Source organism: Eleginops maclovinus, chromosome 19 (assembly GCF_036324505.1).
Source record: "Eleginops maclovinus isolate JMC-PN-2008 ecotype Puerto Natales chromosome 19, JC_Emac_rtc_rv5, whole genome shotgun sequence".
In the NCBI taxonomy this organism is placed as follows: Eukaryota; Metazoa; Chordata; class Actinopteri; order Perciformes; family Eleginopidae; genus Eleginops; species Eleginops maclovinus.
The window spans coordinates 15,127,286-15,146,080 of record NC_086367.1 but is presented as its reverse complement, the minus strand read 5'-3'; the positions used below and the strand labels follow the sequence as shown (position 1 = coordinate 15,146,080).

At 39.5% G+C, this 18,795-nt stretch overlaps 2 protein-coding genes across 2 annotated transcripts in view; one reads left to right on the top strand and one right to left on the bottom strand.

Annotated features, from left to right (window-relative positions):
• fancm (FA complementation group M) overlaps positions 1-18,795 on the top strand; it is a 35,229-nt gene that overhangs the window by 3,842 nt on the left and 12,592 nt on the right. The window contains 9 exon segments of the mRNA XM_063908577.1: positions 13,574-13,705; positions 14,216-14,348; positions 14,706-14,798; positions 15,493-15,594; positions 16,042-16,214; positions 16,679-16,885; positions 17,009-17,249; positions 17,354-17,502; positions 17,670-17,834. Of these exon segments, the coding sequence (XP_063764647.1) occupies positions 13,574-13,705; positions 14,216-14,348; positions 14,706-14,798; positions 15,493-15,594; positions 16,042-16,214; positions 16,679-16,885; positions 17,009-17,249; positions 17,354-17,502; positions 17,670-17,834 (1,395 nt within the window).
• On the bottom strand, positions 948-9,971 carry soul3 (heme-binding protein soul3). The gene is made up of 5 exons (XM_063909535.1): positions 9,395-9,971; positions 4,581-4,675; positions 3,608-3,749; positions 3,303-3,486; positions 948-3,007 (listed from the first exon to the last, which is right to left on the bottom strand). Exons 1-5 carry the CDS (start codon positions 9,636-9,638, stop codon positions 2,836-2,838), a joined length of 837 nt encoding a protein of 278 aa, XP_063765605.1. The 5' UTR covers positions 9,639-9,971; the 3' UTR covers positions 948-2,835.

Here is an 18,795-nt window from a genome sequence, read left to right as displayed (position 1 = left end):
CAAACTAAAAACAGGTCTGTTAGAAATCACATATTAACAGCATATGGTATTGTGCAGTAGTCTGCACTCTGATATACTTTAGTGTGTCTGTGACCCTCTTTTGAGAACTCATCATGTTACTGTGCTACAGAAACTGAGCACCAGTTGTTCTGTTTAACAGGTTAAGCTATGTGTTTGGAACAAAGTAGGTGTGTTTGTTTAGATAGATAGATAGATAGAATCGGAGGATGAAACCCTCTTTATTTGTCACATGCATGCACACAGCAGAGCACACACAGTGAAATTAGTCCTCTGCATTTAACCCATCCTAGTACTAGGAGCAGTGGGCAGCTATCGTGCAGCGCCCGGGGAGCAATGGGGAGGGGGGATTGGAGGTGTCCGGTGCCTTGCTCAAGGGCACCACAGCAGGGCCTAGGAGGTGAACTGGGACCTCTCCAAGTAGCAGTCCACTTTCCATATTTCAAGTCTGTTCGGGGACTTGAACCGGCGACCCTACGATTCCCAGTCCAAGCCCCTACTGACTGAGCCACTGCTGGACAACGTTTACTACATTTGAGCCCATAGAGAAGGCTTACCCTTAAGGGATGTTATCTGTTAAGTATACAGTACTTGCTGTTTGGTATGTATGAGAATGAAGCCAAGATGTTTTTTAATCACACAAACCAGGTCAGTTGTTGGTTCACTTTATGTATTCAACATATCAATGGTGGGTTTAATTAACACAACGGAGACAATAACTTTAGCACCCAATAATTTAAATTGTAATTACCAAAGGAAGGGAATGACGCAATCCATCATTTTAGTTTGAAGGTTTATCCTGAACTCGTCTGTAACTCTGTATATTATTTTATCAACATTAATTGAAACACATTCCTGCAGTGATACTCCAAGTGTTATGTAAATCTTGCATAGTGTGTATATGAGCCTAATGAAACTCCACTTGACTGTACATTTCAAAACACAGGAGACGGGTACGTTTTTATTGAACAAAGAAAACCACAGTAGCTCTTGCTGTTGCGCTTGATTTTTCATAGTACAGCACACTTTAGCGAAACACTAAAAAAACAGCAAACAGAAAGGAAAAACTCACACTTGATGTTCCCATATAACCAGGCTCTTAAAGGGAAAACCCACTCACAATAATCATGGCTTTGCAAGTCAACTATACAATCATTTACTGCTAAATAAATTCTTTGGATTTGGATATCTTCAACCAAAGCCTGACTTTAAGACCGGGCCACCTTCCCAACCCAACATTAACTTTCTTAATATCTTTGTTTTGCATTGTTATGTGGATTAAATAAGATGAATCAAACCTCCTCACAATTTGGCCTCAGTAACTGACCGCAGAAGCATTTCATAGGATGTCCCTGTCCTGGTGAATCACACAGTGATGATTTGGCTTGTTCACTTCCAGTTTTATTTGACTGGCACCCAAGCAGTAAATGTAAATTTCCTCAGCAGAAACATGCCTATATTACTGTGAACTCTAGGTGTAGCTGGTTTGATGTGTATCACTTTGTGTTGGATTGCATTAGATTTGAATTTAAAATATGATGCAGATAAACATATATCCTTATGTCTGACATTATATACTCTCTTTAGATTAAACAGTTTGATTTGAACTATAACAGAATTGAGCTTCTATTCATCATAAAGTGTATAATCACAGTAAAGATATTCTCTTCACTCGTTGCATTGTCTCTACTCAGCAGCAGTGGTGTTTGCAATTCAGCAGTGAATGCAGAGACACTAAACACAGAGTAGCAAATAGAAAGAGCATAAGAAGTACATAATAACCATTGTATGTGAATAGATTTGTGAAGGAATGCATTTACTTGCATAATTTGCTTGAAAGCGAAGGATGTATTTATTGAGTGCGTTGATTGTCATTCGGCTGTAAAATCAGTGAATTTTTCAGTGTTTGGTTTATAGAAGTGTGTCATTCGTTTTCACCCTACTTATAGCTGTACATTCATGCTCAAACAAACACAGTAGATGTGTTGTCATTAGTGTGTCCTGTTGTGTTGAGCTTATTTAGGGTTGAAGCCTCCAGTTCTACCCTGGTTGTTGTCTATCCGGTTGTGTTGTCTGCAGCTTCATTTACCCATACATTGGGTAAGTGGCCCAGCAACTGTTCATTTATTGGTGGTAAATATTGTACATACTAATAAAACAATATAGCATTTCATTGTGACTGGCAACACATTGTTGTGAATCATGTATTCAAGAGATAAAAGAGACAGCAAATAAACAGTGGTATAGTTGAAATCACCTTTTCACACATTTGTTTGTGTTTGTTGTGCATTGACTTTCACCACACATGACAACACATTGTAGCTTTGCAACAAACAGAAAGGGGAGCATGATAAGGGTGCATGTCCTCTGGGAACCTGCCTCCGCTGTGGAAAGACAGACCGTTGCATGTGTTTACGCAGCGCTTGGAGTTTAAACTATTTCAACCACAGGGCACTGTTCTTAGGAAAGGTTTTTTGCCACCTCAATGTAAGAGCAAAGGCTAATACTGCACCTTTATATCTGTGTTGTGTCCATGAAGGGTATGGCAGTGGTTTGGTTTAGCTCTTATGGGTGAAATTGGGATCTTAATGAACATGAAAAATTCACTGAGGGTAGAGTAAGGGCTGAGGTTTTTTTTTTTTCTGGCCCCAACTGGTCTGGAGTGTGCTGGGCTGGTGGTCGTTTCAGGTAGAGGTGGCGACTAAAGACTGGGTTGCACCTCAACCTGAGGCTGTATCTGAGCTGCGGCAGTGTTAAGGGAGTCTTTATGAGGCTCGAGGGTCACAGATAAGATGAAGCTTAATCTTCTCCCGTCCCTCAGCACCGCTCTAGGAACCATATCTCATTCTGGCGGTTGTTGTGAGCAGGGTTGGTGTACCCGGCCACGATGAAGGAGTCGTTGATGCACTCGCCAGGGAGGTCTAAATGCTCAGCCATGGCATTGATCTGATGAACGATGGTCACTTCATTGGTGGGACCGGTAAAGGGCCTAGAAGAAAGAGGCAGATGTGCATAAATGAGGCATCACATTTCTACATGCATAACTATTGGTCAATAATTATAAAGACTTATTGTTAGCTTTAAATGCTGACAAAAAGAGGGAGTTTATTTTAGAACAACAAGTACATTTTTGTTATATTGTCTGGCAATTAAGTCACTTTGGATAGAAACGGTACGAAAATCAAATGCAGAACTACAGTATCTTAGGGCTAAGATCGACTAACATTTCAATTGATAATTATATCCTTTTATTTTGAATGAACAGCCCTACATTCTCTACTGACCTTGAGTATACGGTAGTGGCGGGCCAGATCTCTATGGTGATGTCGTTGTCATTAGGTTGTGGTGGCTGGGCCTGATGCTCAGCGGGAAGAAAATACGCCACAGTGACATCATGGGAGATCACAGATCGATTCTCATCTGTGCGCACCACTGTGACGATGGGCAGTGTCATGCCGAGGTAGTCTTCTAGAGATGTAATGGAAATACAAATTGTCATTATTAACTGGAGGAAAAAAATGGGAAGACAAGGCAGGGGCCATTGGGGCCGGAACCTGATTTGAAAATAGTCAATTGTTTGTGAACTCACCCAAGGAGTTCTGCTGGCAGATGTATCTCATTATCTTCATAAAACCATAGCAGATGCTCTGCTCATAAGTGTCCTCACGCATCGTTATACAAGCCCAGTGGCCCTTCTTGTAGTTGCGTTTCTCGTACAGCAGCTCCCCACACTAAAAATGACAAAAGATGACTGAGTTGTTACTTTAAATACTCGTGAATACTGTCTCAAATTACAGTATTTTTAATCACATTTTGTAGCGTAACTTATGCTATTATACCTGGAGAAGGATTTTAAGAAAGTGCAGACTAATAGAAAGCTAACTGCTTACTACCAAAGTTGTGAAGCATAATAAGTGTGTGCGACAGATTTTCCCCGACACATTAATAAAACTCTTGTTTGTCAAGAATAAAATTTAGCTGGGGATGTGGTGTAACGTTATTATTACTGCTGCATCTTTTGGATTGTTATTCTTGTCTTTATTCTTTTTAACCTACTGTCAAATACCCCAAAATCTAAGGTTATAGCAGCTCTTCCGATTCGAGCTAGATAACCTTTTCTCATATTTAGATGAATCCGTGATGAAACTAATAATACTTTGTTTCATACCTAAAAGAAATGTTTTTAATCGATCATTATATTCAGAAAACGTCCCCCTTCAAGTACAAGTGAATGACCTTCTGTTTAAAATGTGCTTCCTGTCAACCTTGCTGTTCTGTACAGAGCACTCAAACTAAGAATAGGGTGCCATGATTGTCCTTTGTTTAACCGAAGTCTCCAGCCAAGTTCTAATGAATTAATTGACTCAAGTTAAACCAATTAGCCCTCTTTATTTATATGGTCCCTTAAGGAGTTTAAATGGCTTATTGTATAGAGTGACACGGTCATTATGTCAAAAATAAATAGCTGACCCATACTCGAACAGATGAGCTAACCTTTTTATAGAAAATGTACAGAAAGACATAGATCCATCAGCTGTATTTGTCATGGTGAAAGTAGATACCTTTTCTTTGCGTGCGAGCAGAGTAAATTGGATATGTTCTCTGCTACTGTGTCCTTGGTTGTTGGTGGTTAGCTGTTGAATTGGCTCTGCCATTTCTGCGAACAGACAAACAATACTTGGTCAGTTTAAACAAACTAACAACAATATAGTAATTAACGTGGTTAAAACCATATTTCTCAGAGCAAGAGGGATTATACGATTAATAGCGTACATACAGTACCGTTATATGTCCTTACAACTATTTTACACCGGCATTAGGTCTGTATTAGAGCTGTGAAGAAAACGAGTTGTCCACCATCTTGATCGTTTTCATGCAGAAATGGCAGAAATTCCGTTTTCTGGCTCTTGTATAGTGCATTTCTAGTAATCTAGTAAGTCAGGCGGTGTTGGTACTTTGTGTGAGGAAAGGCTGCCAGATGGGCAGAGTGCTGTGCCAGGATGTCGCAGAGAGTAATGTTCATTGGAGCTGATGGAGAGAACGCTGACTAAAGCTTCCCAAGGCCAGATATAGACTTGAATTAAATGAGAGGGACTACAGCAGAGGCCAATGCACTTCAAATACTGTAGCATATTTCACCTAGTCCCACATTTTTGATGTAAAACGGCATAATAAGGATCAAAAATGTGGTGTACCCCCTTATGGAACTGTAACTTAAGGACACCTTGTAAGCCACACATGCTTAAACTGAATTTACTGTACAGTGGACCATGACGCATAAAACTATGACTACAGCAAATCATTGCACAAGTTGTCACAGAATGAAACATTAACAGGACACTGTTATTATAATGCTTATTTTGTCCGATCAAATTACGCCAATATATTCCATTGTTGAACCGTCAAATAGACGTCAGTGAAGGTGAACCCTATGCAATCACATTTTGTCAATCAATAACACGGTGGAGAACTGGGTCAGTGGTATCTGTGGTTTTAAGGTGATCAATCCTCCCAACAAGCTGTCTGTCTGAAAGGATCTGGACATCTAAACGATACGAAACGCATCGAGGATCTCATGAAATCAAGATTACACTATAAACCACTGATTATGAGGAGTTGCACAGCATGGAGAATGACCATGTACGCGTGACAGTAAAATATTACCAGTTATGTCTGTGTCCTCAATAAGAGGGGCAAGGGAAGGAAAACACTTTAGAGCTTAAACCGCTGCATGGTTGTCCACACACAAAGGCACGCAATGCACGCACGACCAAGCAAACTCATCAGTTACTATGGCAGCACCTCAAGAGCCGCTCAGTGTTGACGCACAACAGTCAACACAAACAGATTTTTTTTACCTGAGCTTTGTAATCAGTGAAGGGCTGCATGACCCACTTTCAGTCTGGCCCCTGTTCCAATAACCTCTGGTCTGCTATGTTGATTTTCCATATTTTTTTCCTTCTCTAACTAATTGATAAATCATGTTGAGATGATTGGTTTTTAAAATCAGCTTTTACTGATTTCACTACCCTTAAGGTTCAGACTATTTCCTACAGATCATCAGACTCTTCAGTAGCACACCTCTGTTATAAATCAAGAAAATTGCACGTTTGAAGTATTTATACATTGTTCCAATGTCATAAATATACACATGAAGTGTAATCAGCAGTAGCAGACATGGATGTTGCGCAAAAAACAGTGCATAGTGCAGCGGAGGGCCAACCAAAAACAAAGGTTAGAGTCGAGCTTGCTATAGTAAGTGGTGAACGTGCAGTCTGATTTGTAGCTTTTCTTATGTTGTAAAGATGCATCATATTTTAGTTTTCTACCATGTGTGTACTGTTGGTTACAAAAAATACACACAATACAATACCAGTCAGTTGATTGAGATTATTGAGTAGAAACATTGTGTATTTTATGTTTTTTATAACCCCAGCAAGGAACGCTGTATGTGTTGACTGGCCTGTGCAACAACACTGAAGGACACGCAACACAGAAGCGTGTGCATACTTGTGTTCTTTAGCCTGTTGCAAACCTACTTACAAATTGGAAAAAAATGTCACAACAGATTAGTGCGGTAAAAAGATCAGCGTGTAATTATTGAGGGTTGGTGTGATTTTGCAATGAAACACTGCGGTTTAATTGATTTGGAGTCTCTTGGGTGTGCCGGCGGTGCACTTTGTTTTTCATTCAGTGTTCTCTAAAAAAGCTTGCAGTGCCCATCTGAGAGCGCTTCTGGCCTGAATCTTCGGAGCAATACATTCCATCTTGTTTACAAGCTACAAGGCCTGCGTGCATCCACATCAGTTGATGATTTCTGATCCTCTGACCGTTTTTTCTTTGCAATGAGCCATTGTGGATATCCTTTGCAAATAATATCATCTTTGTTTCCAGCAAAGACTTTGACTGGGAATGCATGAAAAGAGCTTTTGTACAATACTAATAAGGTTGTAGGAGTCAAACATTTAAAAATGGTACAGATGGGTCTTGATATAAATATAATTTAAACAAAAAAAGTTTTCCTTTTTTTCACATTAAAAACAACTAGGTGGTAGATATGTTGTAGCATTAGCTCTTGTTAGCCAATCGAATGAACAGAACAGCTTGCAAATCAGAACTCCCACTATAACCCTGCTCCATCCCAATTATAGAAAATTAGTTTACTGTGTTCTTGTACTGGACTTGGTAACAGTATTGTAGCCCAGGACTTAGCAGCGACAACCTCAGTACCAGTCCAGGTAAGGTAGCTAATCCCCCCCCCCCCCCCCCCCGCAATTAGTGGGGTGTTCTAAGGACAGAGGAAGGAGAATATGCCGGTCTGCGCTACTGGACTCTTAAGTGTTCACCTAGTAAGATGACAAATACCTAGACCAGGAGGGGTTGCATTCAGAGAGAACAAAATGGGTCAGTGACTGTTCTCTAATAATTCCCCATCTGTTGTTTTACTTCTTATTTTTATATTCTTAGCTTTTTAAATACTCATTTTAACATAAACACTGTATTAAACGCTTTGTCACGTGTTATACTGGAGTGAGTGGTCACACGTAGACAGTGCCACTCCACATCAAACGCACCAAAGCCCTAGTTTAGACTTAGAGTATTTACCATACACAGTTTGAAATATTGAAGAAGGCTTTGATGTTGACTTAATTAATGGTGATTATGAAATGTATGTATTTATTAAACTGTAAAATAAGATAATCTCATTGGGTCCAAGATGTGTGATGGCTGTGAGTGAACACCTGATCATTGATTGAAATAATAATATATAATTCAGATCTTTTTTTTGTTTACATTGGTGATCTTCCAGCAATCTTCCAAAAAAACAACAACAGTGGCATTTGAAAGCCAACTGAAGTATCTGTGACCAAAATACACTTTTTTTTTTCCTATTTTATTTGTGATTTTATTTACCAACAATCACTCTGTCAAATGCCAAATTAGGATGTTAAGACCAATTTTGACCAAACATGTTGGCACTTTTTGTGCTGCAACAGGGATGGGCAGCCTGATGGAAAGCTCCACTGCACATTTATGTCAGGAATTTGATTGGTCGGAGGCCATCTTTCCAGATCAGGACTTGCAAAGCACTTCAACCTTAAGCGTCCTAACGGTATTCCAGATACCTTGCAAGTAGATCATAAATATATGGAACCACATGGCAAACATTCCCCCCGGCCAGATCCGTTTCCTCCTGGACAGATCCACCATAGTGAGAAAATAAATGAATTGAATCTAACTGTCTTGTTTTCCTGTAGCATTTAGATTTGGGAGTGTTCAGATTGGTAACCTAAAGTAACAAATCCCCTTTTTGCCTGTGAATCTGTCCTAATTTTAAAGCAAAAAATAAAACATTGTAAGGGATTTATAAATAGACAAAAAGGGACGTTGTATACCTCACAAAGACCAGATAAGTGTATGCTATTACATTTTACATATTGGTTTGTATTGCACTTCTAACTAGCTAGACACAAAATATGGTAGTATTAATATGTCATTATCCAAACTTGCATTTGCCAGTACTCTTCTCATATTTGTTTTTATGTCTATGAGATTGTTCTGGCGTGATAGGATATTTAAAAAAACACAAGCGAAAACCAGTGTTTGCAATTATATGCCTGAAAACAACACAATACCCTTGGTTCTGAAAAGATGCTTCTTTACTTGAATTCCATGCTCATTACGACCGCTAACTGTACTTGTGATCCCTTGCTTTCTGTGCAAGAGTGTTAAGTGTGACAGAGGACTTTCCCAATTGTTTTGACACATTTAAAAAAATTCCCAATAGACCCAACACATTTTTGTTTTGTTATGGAACGACTTAAATAATGGTGACATTTGACAATAATATATTTTCTTCTTTCTGGGGCCCAACAGGAATCCAAGTGGTCCCATGATTACACATGAGGAAACACAACTTGTTGTTATTGCTCTACAACAATTTGGTCATTTAATGTACGACCTGTCTCAACCTGCCACAAGTTTTACCAATGTGTCGGTGTTCTCCAACAGCCGGCCTTGCGTTTATTGCTAACCGTTTTTAGTAACTGTACGGTTGGTCAATAAACACGTTTGGCTGAAGGACAGGGAATGCGATGTCCTGGGTGGAACTGCTTTATTTGTGCCTCACTGAAAACTAGGTCAATGATCACGGTGCCTTGAGGAAGTGTAGACGCTGTCAAACATGTACTAACTGTCAATGTGTGTCGTTTTGTCTCATCTCTGCACCTCACCTATGTTTATATCCAAAATAAGTCGACTCGGCTAAAACATACAGACTACAGCCTAGTATTATGCATGCAGTGGGCAAGGATATATAGAAAACAACAAAGATTTGTGTGTCTTTTTTCCTTTGTCGTGTTTGTTTATTTTTTACCTTGAGCTACTTCCACCTGGTGTCCCCTCGCTACGTCCTGCCAGTATTGCAGCAGTCGGCCGGACTCTTCCTCCTCCTCCATGGTGTCTCTCTCTTCCAGGCTGCCGTTGCCCGAGTCTGACAGCTGGTCTTCCGAGAAAGACTCCAGGTCCTCCAGTGTGATCATCCCGCTGTTGTCGGGCCCGCTGCTGTCAAAACCACCACCACCACCCCCGCCATTCATTTGGCAGCCACCTCGGTCCATTTCTGTGCGTAAAACTGGTACCAAAGTAGCACAAATACCGCCAAGCTGGACTGGCCGCTGAATTTACGTTATGTTACTTGTTTTTCTTCGGACCTTGGCGTGTTTGCTTGTCCAGTCGTTACTTTCTGGTCAACAAACCAGGCGCTACGTAGATTTCCTTGACATATTTAGCCGTATTCATGCTCGCATTCTTATATTCGACTTCAACGCGCCATGTTCCTTTGACTATATATTCGCTGCAAAGTAAGAGGTCGCCTTCCTCGCTTGCGCGGAGTCGAGTGAGCTTCCCTCGCTGAAGCCCGAGGTGAACGCGATGTATACAGGAGATGAGATCGCACCACGTGACGCTGCGGGCTCCAACTACCGCCTCCCCCTGCTGCAAAAAACCGTAAATACCCAAGACCCTCACCCGGGTACACGCATTTCTAGATCAAACATACTCCCATAAGGGGTAAATATGGCAACAATAACACAAAGCCTAAGTCTTTAACAGTATTTTTCGAAATGTTCTATTAGTTCTTTTCTAATGTTGGTATTATCTGCCGGCACAGGTGCAACTGTATGTATGCTTAAGCCATTAGAGTTGCAAATAATGGTTTATCTTTTTCATTAACAATTCTTCTTCAGAATATTTGATCGATTATTTATTTAATTGATTTGGCTTTAAAATAGGGTAAAATAGTAAACAAGGTATTCTGCATCATGTGGCAACTTCACTTTCATTCTTTACCAATTGTGTTAGGCCTACTGCTAAAAATGCTCTATTTTTGTTGATTGATTCGTTTTTTAAAAGTTTCATTTTAAATATATATCAAATTATATATTTAAAATACACAAGCTATATGGACACAACCTGAGAAAAACACAAATGACTTTGGAACAACTTTTGTAATGTTTTGTTATTTTTTCATCATGTCTTTTATTGTAGCAGATGGGGAACTGAAATGTACCCTTTTCAGGATAATAAACAAACTTGAACTTGTGTGCTAGAGGACAGACTAAGCAGGATTTCCTCTGATCTGTTTCGCTGCAACAGCCAACCACCATGTTGCACCGTTCAACATGCACGCAGAGAGGACATTATATAATCCTCTATAGTCTGTGGGGGATTCTCCATCTAAATACACACATGCAAACGTGCACACATACACTGATGCACTCACACTTTAATACTATACCTATCTCCAATGCATGGATGTAGACATCTACCTACACAAGTGCAGACATGCGGTGGTAAGAATTCAGCTTATTGTAGGTTTTGTTATAATAGCTGCCTACAGACTGGCTTTTTCAGCTTTTCATCACGTCACTTAGCACCATGCCCCTTAACCAATCATCTGTTGGCCCATGCTGAGCATGCTCAGGGAGGCTGTTGAAGACAATGCTGTCATTAGGCACACATCCTATTTTCCTTTCCTCTCTACTCTTTTTAATAAGATAAGATAAGATGTACCTTTTATTAATCCCTGTGGGGAAATTCAAGCGTTTATGCAGCATCAGATTAAGAGAAAAAACGGTACAGATTCACACAAGGATATGACATAAAAGTAAAAATTATAAAAATTATATACAGATAATGATAATTTTAGTGGCCTTGGGAAAATGTATAATTTTACATTCACATCATGTTTGCTTTACTACTTTTAGACCCTTACTCTGATTTCATGTGTGGACAACAGCCACCTTACTTTATAGGTGTCACATGTTTTAAAGAGTAAACAATTAACCTTTTATTGGTTAAAAAAAGGCAAATTAAGGAATTATGTATGATAATATCATAACCTTTAGTTGCAGGCAGCCGTAGCCAACAGTTTCAGACACTGCAAAACAGTGTACAGGAAACATGCACTCAATTGAGTTACAATGAAATTGTTGTAGTTTCTTTGAGCAGTTTCTGTCATTTCACTCCACATTCCAGCCAGACAAATACAGCGACCTCACTAATCTGGTGCCGAGTAATCTCATAATCTGGACCTGACCGATGTATACACATTGCCTCATTAAGCTCCACCTTTCAATTAACTAGAGAGAGAGATTTTGCCTCGTAAACAGCTTGTGGGCCTGTCTCTCAAAACGCTGTGTGCTTCTCTCTGACAAGCACAACCAGACAGACATGCATGTACAGCTCATTATACACAGAGCAGAACACTAAATATTACTAATTTAATTGATTTCAATATTGGGAAAGACTTTGTGAAATAAAGTCAATTTAATTTACCTTACAGGTACACTAACTTCAGACTTATTATAACAGCCTACAGAAGAAGTTGGATAGATTAAGCATGCTAGCTTGTGAGCATCCATTACTGTAGCCTTTAAACATATTCAGATGCAGTGTTTAGTATGCTAATATGCTGGGTTAATTGCTGTAGGTTAGAATGAACTACACTGCCAATTTAAGCTGGGATAGCATCCTGCCCCGTTTATTCAAGATATGGCAGAAAGGACATTACCCACCACCAAAGTATGATAAACAGGAGCAAGTTTTAAAAAATGCACACAGGTTCGGCTGTAACACATCTTTAGACATCGTTTTGGGCTTGGTACTTTTGTTATGGTATTTGTCATTATAACACTATTTTCAGACCAAACGATTTAGCAAAAGGAAATTAAAGGGAGAGGGAATTTCTTTGTCCACATGAGCAATATGTAACTCCTCTGGGCAGACCTTATGTCATTTCTGGATATTTTTCTCCAACCTCACCACACTGTTGCTGATCAGGTTGGAGCAGGATGTTATTTTGTCACTCCCTCTTTTCTTTGGGTTAGGGTTAAAATTGATGAGGGTTAGTTGAATGTTTTTTTTCCCCTGGCTTTAGTCGTTACCTCAATTTCTTATTAAATCATCTTCCGCAACCCTCTGTTAGGTAATGTGTTTTATAAACTTGAACCATATTACATGTGATGAAGCACAATCTGACCAGATGGGCAGAAAGAATGTTTAGGTCTAGTGATATATCTGTTTATGTTTTCTGAAAGGTCAGGGGAATCAAGGGCTGTTATTAAACCCTTTGCTTTTGTGTTCATATAAGCCCTGTAATGCACACTCACTTTTTACCATCTCGGAGAAGCAGGCTGAGGTTTAGCAGAAATAGGACGATTGGAGAGCTCAGTGTCCACTTCAAAAGTCAAACTGAATTAATATTGTTTTTATACAATGAGTTGGTTCTTTATTCTGTTCTGTTACATTTTTACCGTAATTCTTATTTTTCCATCTGTAGCTAGATGTAAGTATATCAATTATGATGTATTTACAGTGTAAACACAGCTTATCCTACCGCTTTACTACAAGTAAACAGTCTTTTATTATTATTATAATACTGTTAATGTTAAATGATATGAAATGTATGTAACTGTATGCTTACTATTATATATTTTGGCCTACTTTGCACATCAAACTATAAATATGCTTTCTGTTCCTTTCATAACACAAACCCCATTACTACAAATCATAACCTCCAAATTGCTTCTCATCTGTTACAGAAGCTCATTTCTTTTCAATTATTTCCAAGGGGGAGGCCACTTCTTCTTTCAGGGAGGCCTTTTGTCATGTTACGTTTCTAGAGCAACAGTTCTAAACTCAGCTGAAATTGAAATTGTAATGACCCAGCATCCCATTATCTGTGGCCGTGAGGGTGAATAGATATTGGTAAAATTGTCCATCCGAAAAACTGCCTCCATCTCTCTTCCCATTACAAAGAAACAAAGGCAGGCGCAAGCACGAGTCAAACACATTTTAGTGTTATGATGTGTCTTTTGTTGAAGAAGGAGCTCAATTCAGTCTGTGCAAATCTGTTGACCAATAGAATTGGCACTAGTGTATCTCATAGTTGTCCCAGAAGGCTTGTGTTTGTGTGCATTGTCAAGCTTCGTGTTAGCAAAGTGCTTGCCGTAGTATTGATGACCAATGACCCGTTCGTTGCTCTTCCTGCTAGGTGTTGGACAAATTCATGTCTCGTCTTGTCCAGAACCGGGTGATGCCACACAAAGATCTGCGATCTCTCAGCAAATACCAGATCATCCTCGCCAGAGATCAGTTCCGCAAGAACCCACCGCCAAACATCAAGGCACGGACTTTCCTCTAAATGTTTGGGTGCTGTAGTCCCAAATACGGTGTGCTTTGGTGTACCATAACTCATACACAGCCTTTCAGAACCACTGTTGTTCTGCTTTTAAGATGTGTGCTTTATATTTATTTATGCATTTTCTTAACATTACAATTATTTAACTAACAATATTATTTATTAACATGGTCAGGTATTATTTGTATTAAGCTTTTACTTGTCCAATAACCTTTTACATGTTGTAAGTCTCCCTAAAGATTTGTAGAAAATAATCAATAACGCAGTGAGGTCATCGTAATTATTGGATTTGTGATGGATTTAATATTTATCACAAGATATACAATTTAAGAACCGTTTTATAATGAACTAAAATAGTGTATACTCTAATTAATTGGATTTTAAACTTCAAATCATTCATTGATTTATTTAAAATGACTGTAAAATATGTTTTTGTTTTTTAAATCCTTTTAAATCTGATTCTTGCCGACTGGCGTGCCCTCCTGTTCTCTACAGGGTCCTCAGCAGGGAATGCTGGAGGGCGACTTTGCCCTTTGCATCAGCCTGTACCATGGCTACGAGCTGCTGATGCAGATGGGGCTCAGATCCCTCTTCTTTTACATTCAGGGAATTATGGACGGATCCAGAGGTATTTTCTTATTCTTTTAATTGCATACTACACAAATCCATCTGTTTAATTTCGCTTTTTGAAACTGTATTTTCCTAACCTTAAATTGTGTTGTCTTACTTTTTAAATTGATTTTTCTAACTTGGATTGTGTCACTGTAACTTCTCTGCACGTCACCTAGAAACGTTCCTCAGGCTGTGAATCGTGCTTTGTAAATAAAACGGCCATGACAAGGCTATTGCTCCTTTTATTTACAGACACAGTAACCTTTCAGACCCCACACTGATCAGTGCCCTGTGGGTGTATGCACGCTCCATAATGTGTAATGTCTCTGTATGATGTTTGATATGAGCACTGTCCATGCTTTGTTTGGTCTAGAGATGTCCAGGGCCAGAAATGAGCTGCAGAGGACTCCCACCTTCGTTGACCTTTACCATGAGATGGAAGCAATGTTTGTGAAGCCATCTGCTGGTATATGAGATTTCATTTATACCATATCAGACACCTTTATGAACTATACAGAAAATATATTTATATATAAGGAAATATATAAAGGGGATGCTGTGAACGTTTTGAAGTCGGGTAAAATAAAGTCTGTATCCAGTGTTCTACCTACATTATATGGAGCTAGACACGGCCCCAGTTCGGAGACAGACAGCTGTTATGACTTGAAGCAAACCTATTGACAACTCTGGACAGGGTCATTTATAAAAACATATTTTTTTATACTGCTGCCTGAATCGGTTAGTTTGTTATGTCATTGTGTGACTTTGTTAAATCCAAACTGATCAAAGTCCCATAATATAAAACAATTTGACTACTAGAAACTTCGGTGTTCTGCCATCGTAAAGGAATGTTAATGTTTCATACCGAGTCCGGTGACTTTGAAGAAAGCATTGATAACGGCTTCAGTTCACTGTTGGAAATGGACCTCTGACAGCAAAGTTAGGTGGTGAACATGTTATAAATCCCCAAAACTGATATAGATTTATTCAATTTGGCTTTTTTTTTCCAAACTGGGGGTGTACTGACCGCCATCTACTGTAGGTATTAGATTGACTTGGATATGTGCCTTAAAAAACCCTACTTGAAACTATCCATCAATCCCTTTAAGTTATAGCTATGAGTGTATTTGACTAACATCCTCTCTGATTAATATTTCCAGGTCCAGGTGAGCCATTTTTTTACAGTCACCCTAAACTGAAGAAACTGGATGAGGTTGTGCTGCAGCATTTCAAACAGGCTGAGAGTTTGGCAGAAAGTAAAGGTGATTTACTTATTATGATTATGATTATTATTATGATTATTATTATTATTATTATTATTATTATTATTATTATTATTATTATTATTATTATATAGTTATAGCAGTGCTATGATGTAACTCGTACATGCCATGCTTGATTTGGGTTAAGAGAAAATGCATCATGTTTCATAATGGGATGTTTACAAAAATGAATAGTGCCACAGTGTTCAAATAGGACAGCAATTTATTTTGCAGCTTAAACCTTTTAAAGCTAATAACTTCACCCTAGACTTTGGAGCGAAGGGAACATATTTCCGATGAGGCTACGTTTATACTTAGATTAGTACATTTTAGAAGATCACAGAACCAAGCATCCCAGCATCTCATTCTAACAGATCTAAATTAAAAAACTGTCATGTCTATTGTCATTTTAACCGTCCCGTTCTCCTCTGTCTTTTTCATGTCCAGGTCCTCAGGAAGTTAGCACGCGTGTTATGATCTTTTCCTCGTTCCGTGAGAGTGTACAGGAAATCGCCGACATGTTGAACCACCATGCTCCGCTGATACGAGTCATGACATTTATGGGCCAAGCTTCGGCAGGGAAGGGAGTCAAAGGCTTCACCCAAAAGGAACAACTGGAGGTAAACAAGTACAAGTAACTGTATACAAGTACAATTTGTTGTTTTTATTCAAAAGAAAAACGTATTTAAAACCTTCATCAAGCTAATATTTAGCTGTGTCAACTTTATCTCTATATTTTCCAATGAATACTGCTGTGACTGCTGCTGCTTTGACATCACTGCTCGTTGCCCAGCACTTCAGTCTCTCTGCAGACAGTCTGTGCCGATTCCCCTCAATAGGTCCAAGAATAGTGCTTTGATGGAAATGTACATGTTCGGTAAACACTTGAAAATAGACAAGATGGTTTATATGCTATGAAAGAGACATTTTATTTGCAAAGTGTATACAGCAATCTCATTTTATAGCTAGCAAACATATACTTTTACTATATATTCTGATGGGTATATAGGCACATGAGTGAAGTAGGATAACCTAGGATGGAAAGAATTAAAATACTTTAAAGCTGTGGTTACTTGTGTTGCAGGTGATGTCCAGGTTCCGTCAAGGAGGCTTCAACACGCTGGTGTCAACCTGTGTGGGGGAAGAGGGGCTGGATATCGGAGAGGTGGACCTCATTGTCTGCTTCGATGCACAGAAGAATCCCATCCGTCTGGTGCAGAGAATGGGACGTACTGGACGCAAGCGGCAGGGAAGAATTGTCGTCATCCTGGCTGAGGGACGCGAGGACAGGGTGAGTGTTTGTGTCAACAAAAGCAGCACAAACTGTGCTGTCGACCCTTGAACCAACAGTTTGATGTTCTATCAAATGCACTGATCCACAAAACCACTTGTGCACATTTTTTATTTTCCTCAGACATACAACCAGAGCCAGAGCAACAAGCGAAGCGTGGACAAGTCCATTATTGGCAACAGGAATGGGTTCCATATGTACCCTAACAGTCCCCGCATGCTGCCCGAGGGGGTGAACCCTACCCTACATAAGATGCACATCACCTGCGGCCAGTTTGACCATCAGGAGAGCAACAAGCGGTCCGTCAGGGGTCGACGTTCCCACTCTGACGGGCGGGTCTCACTCATCCACCCTCAAAATCTGAGTGAGTAATAAGCCAGGGAAGATTTTGGTCAAACAAAAAATGTTGTTCCTTGATTGGGGAAACGTGACATAGGTGTCTGAGTTTGTGCTTGTCTAATGTTGTAGTTCGACCAGGCAGCTCGACGTCTGACGGGTTTCTTAGCAGTGCTGAATATTCCCTCTGGGCGGCCACAATGAAGCTTGGGGAAGATGAAGCTCATCCTACTTTAAAACCGTCCCGTTTCGTATCCATACCCAGCGATCCAACACCTCAGGTTTATTTCCTTTCTTCTCTCAGTTTCTTCGCAATGTACCTAAAGAGGCTAGTAAAGCCATCCATGCCTGGAAACCTTTGTACAGCATATGCAGAAATGCTAGAAAAAATACATTAACTATTTACTATTTTACTAATACCTTCATTTTGTCTTTTTATTACCCAAAGGAAGAAGTCTTCAAAAGCGGACCGGCTACCAGGGAGCTTTCCTTATGGGAATGGAGACACTGGCAGCATAGAGTACTTCCTACCCATGTTGTTGATCATTCCCTCCGCTGCAACCACTTTATTAAGGTGATGGAGCTAATAGACAGCATGAGAGAGGAAGATGAGGTAAGAACAGGAACAAACAAGTTGAAATGATAATAATATTGCTGTGTATTTATTGTGTGAGACTGAAAAGAAAGTGAAACTAAGTTAGTCCTTCTCTGTGGCATGGTAGAAAAAAACTGAACTTGGGTCTTTACAGTGTCAACAGCCCAAAAAGATTTAAGATGAACGCCACTTTATGAAAGTTCCTGCTGTATAAACAAAAAAGGCAAACATTTTGCTAAATCATAAAGGACAGACCGTTATCTGTGTTTATGAAAGGCACACCACATGTTCTCACCATGAAGGGGTTATCTGAGTTTCATGAGACATTTTTTGTGGTTTGTGTCAATACGTTCATCGCTCTGAGCTGGAAGGCAAATACCTCACATTATGAACGGGCTCCATGGTCTAATTGTTGTTTAAGTAAAAAACAGTCATTCATATTCAACCATGTGTTTCCTAGCTGCTTGTCCTCTTTCCCTCAATTGACTTTTATTTGAAAAACGAATCAAATACAATCTGGCTTTTTTAATTATCACCATGAAATGTAACGTGAGTAAATGCAAAAAGAATGATAGCCTGGTGAACTAGTTTTCAGAGTGAGGACGGATATCTCATCTGATTTCGCTGTCTGCTGACCTGACAACAGTTTGCTTCGTGGTCTGCCCTTTGAAAGCAATCTTGCTTTTCTGGCAGTTTGAATGGATCAGTTATATCAGCGCGGTCATGAGATCTACTAGTAGTAGTCACACAACCATTGTCTGTATTTACAGAACATGAATAGAAAATATATTTTACAAACATTAGTGTTGCTGGATTTGAAGTAAACTCAGTCAGGTAATTAACCACCATTACAGTTTTGATTTACCTTCTTTACATTTTGCCAATCCGTTCTCATTATAATTCCCAAACATCACGTATAACAAAGTTCCAGGCCTTCCTGTCTCTCCATCCGCTACTTCAGCAGATTGTGCCATCACCC

Bases quoted from the DNA above. Each gene is read 5' to 3' on its own strand.
- soul3 (XM_063909535.1), bottom strand. From the start codon at position 9,638: ATGGACCGAGGTGGCTGCCAAATGAATGGCGGGGGTGGTGGTGGTGGT. The intron at 3,487-3,607 runs GTGAGTTCACAA...TTACATCTCTAG, and splicing joins CTGCCAGCAGAACTCCTTGG to AAGACTACCTCGGCATGACA. The intron at 3,008-3,302 runs GTCAGTAGAGAA...TCTTTCTTCTAG, and splicing joins GCCACTACCGTATACTCAAG to GCCCTTTACCGGTCCCACCA.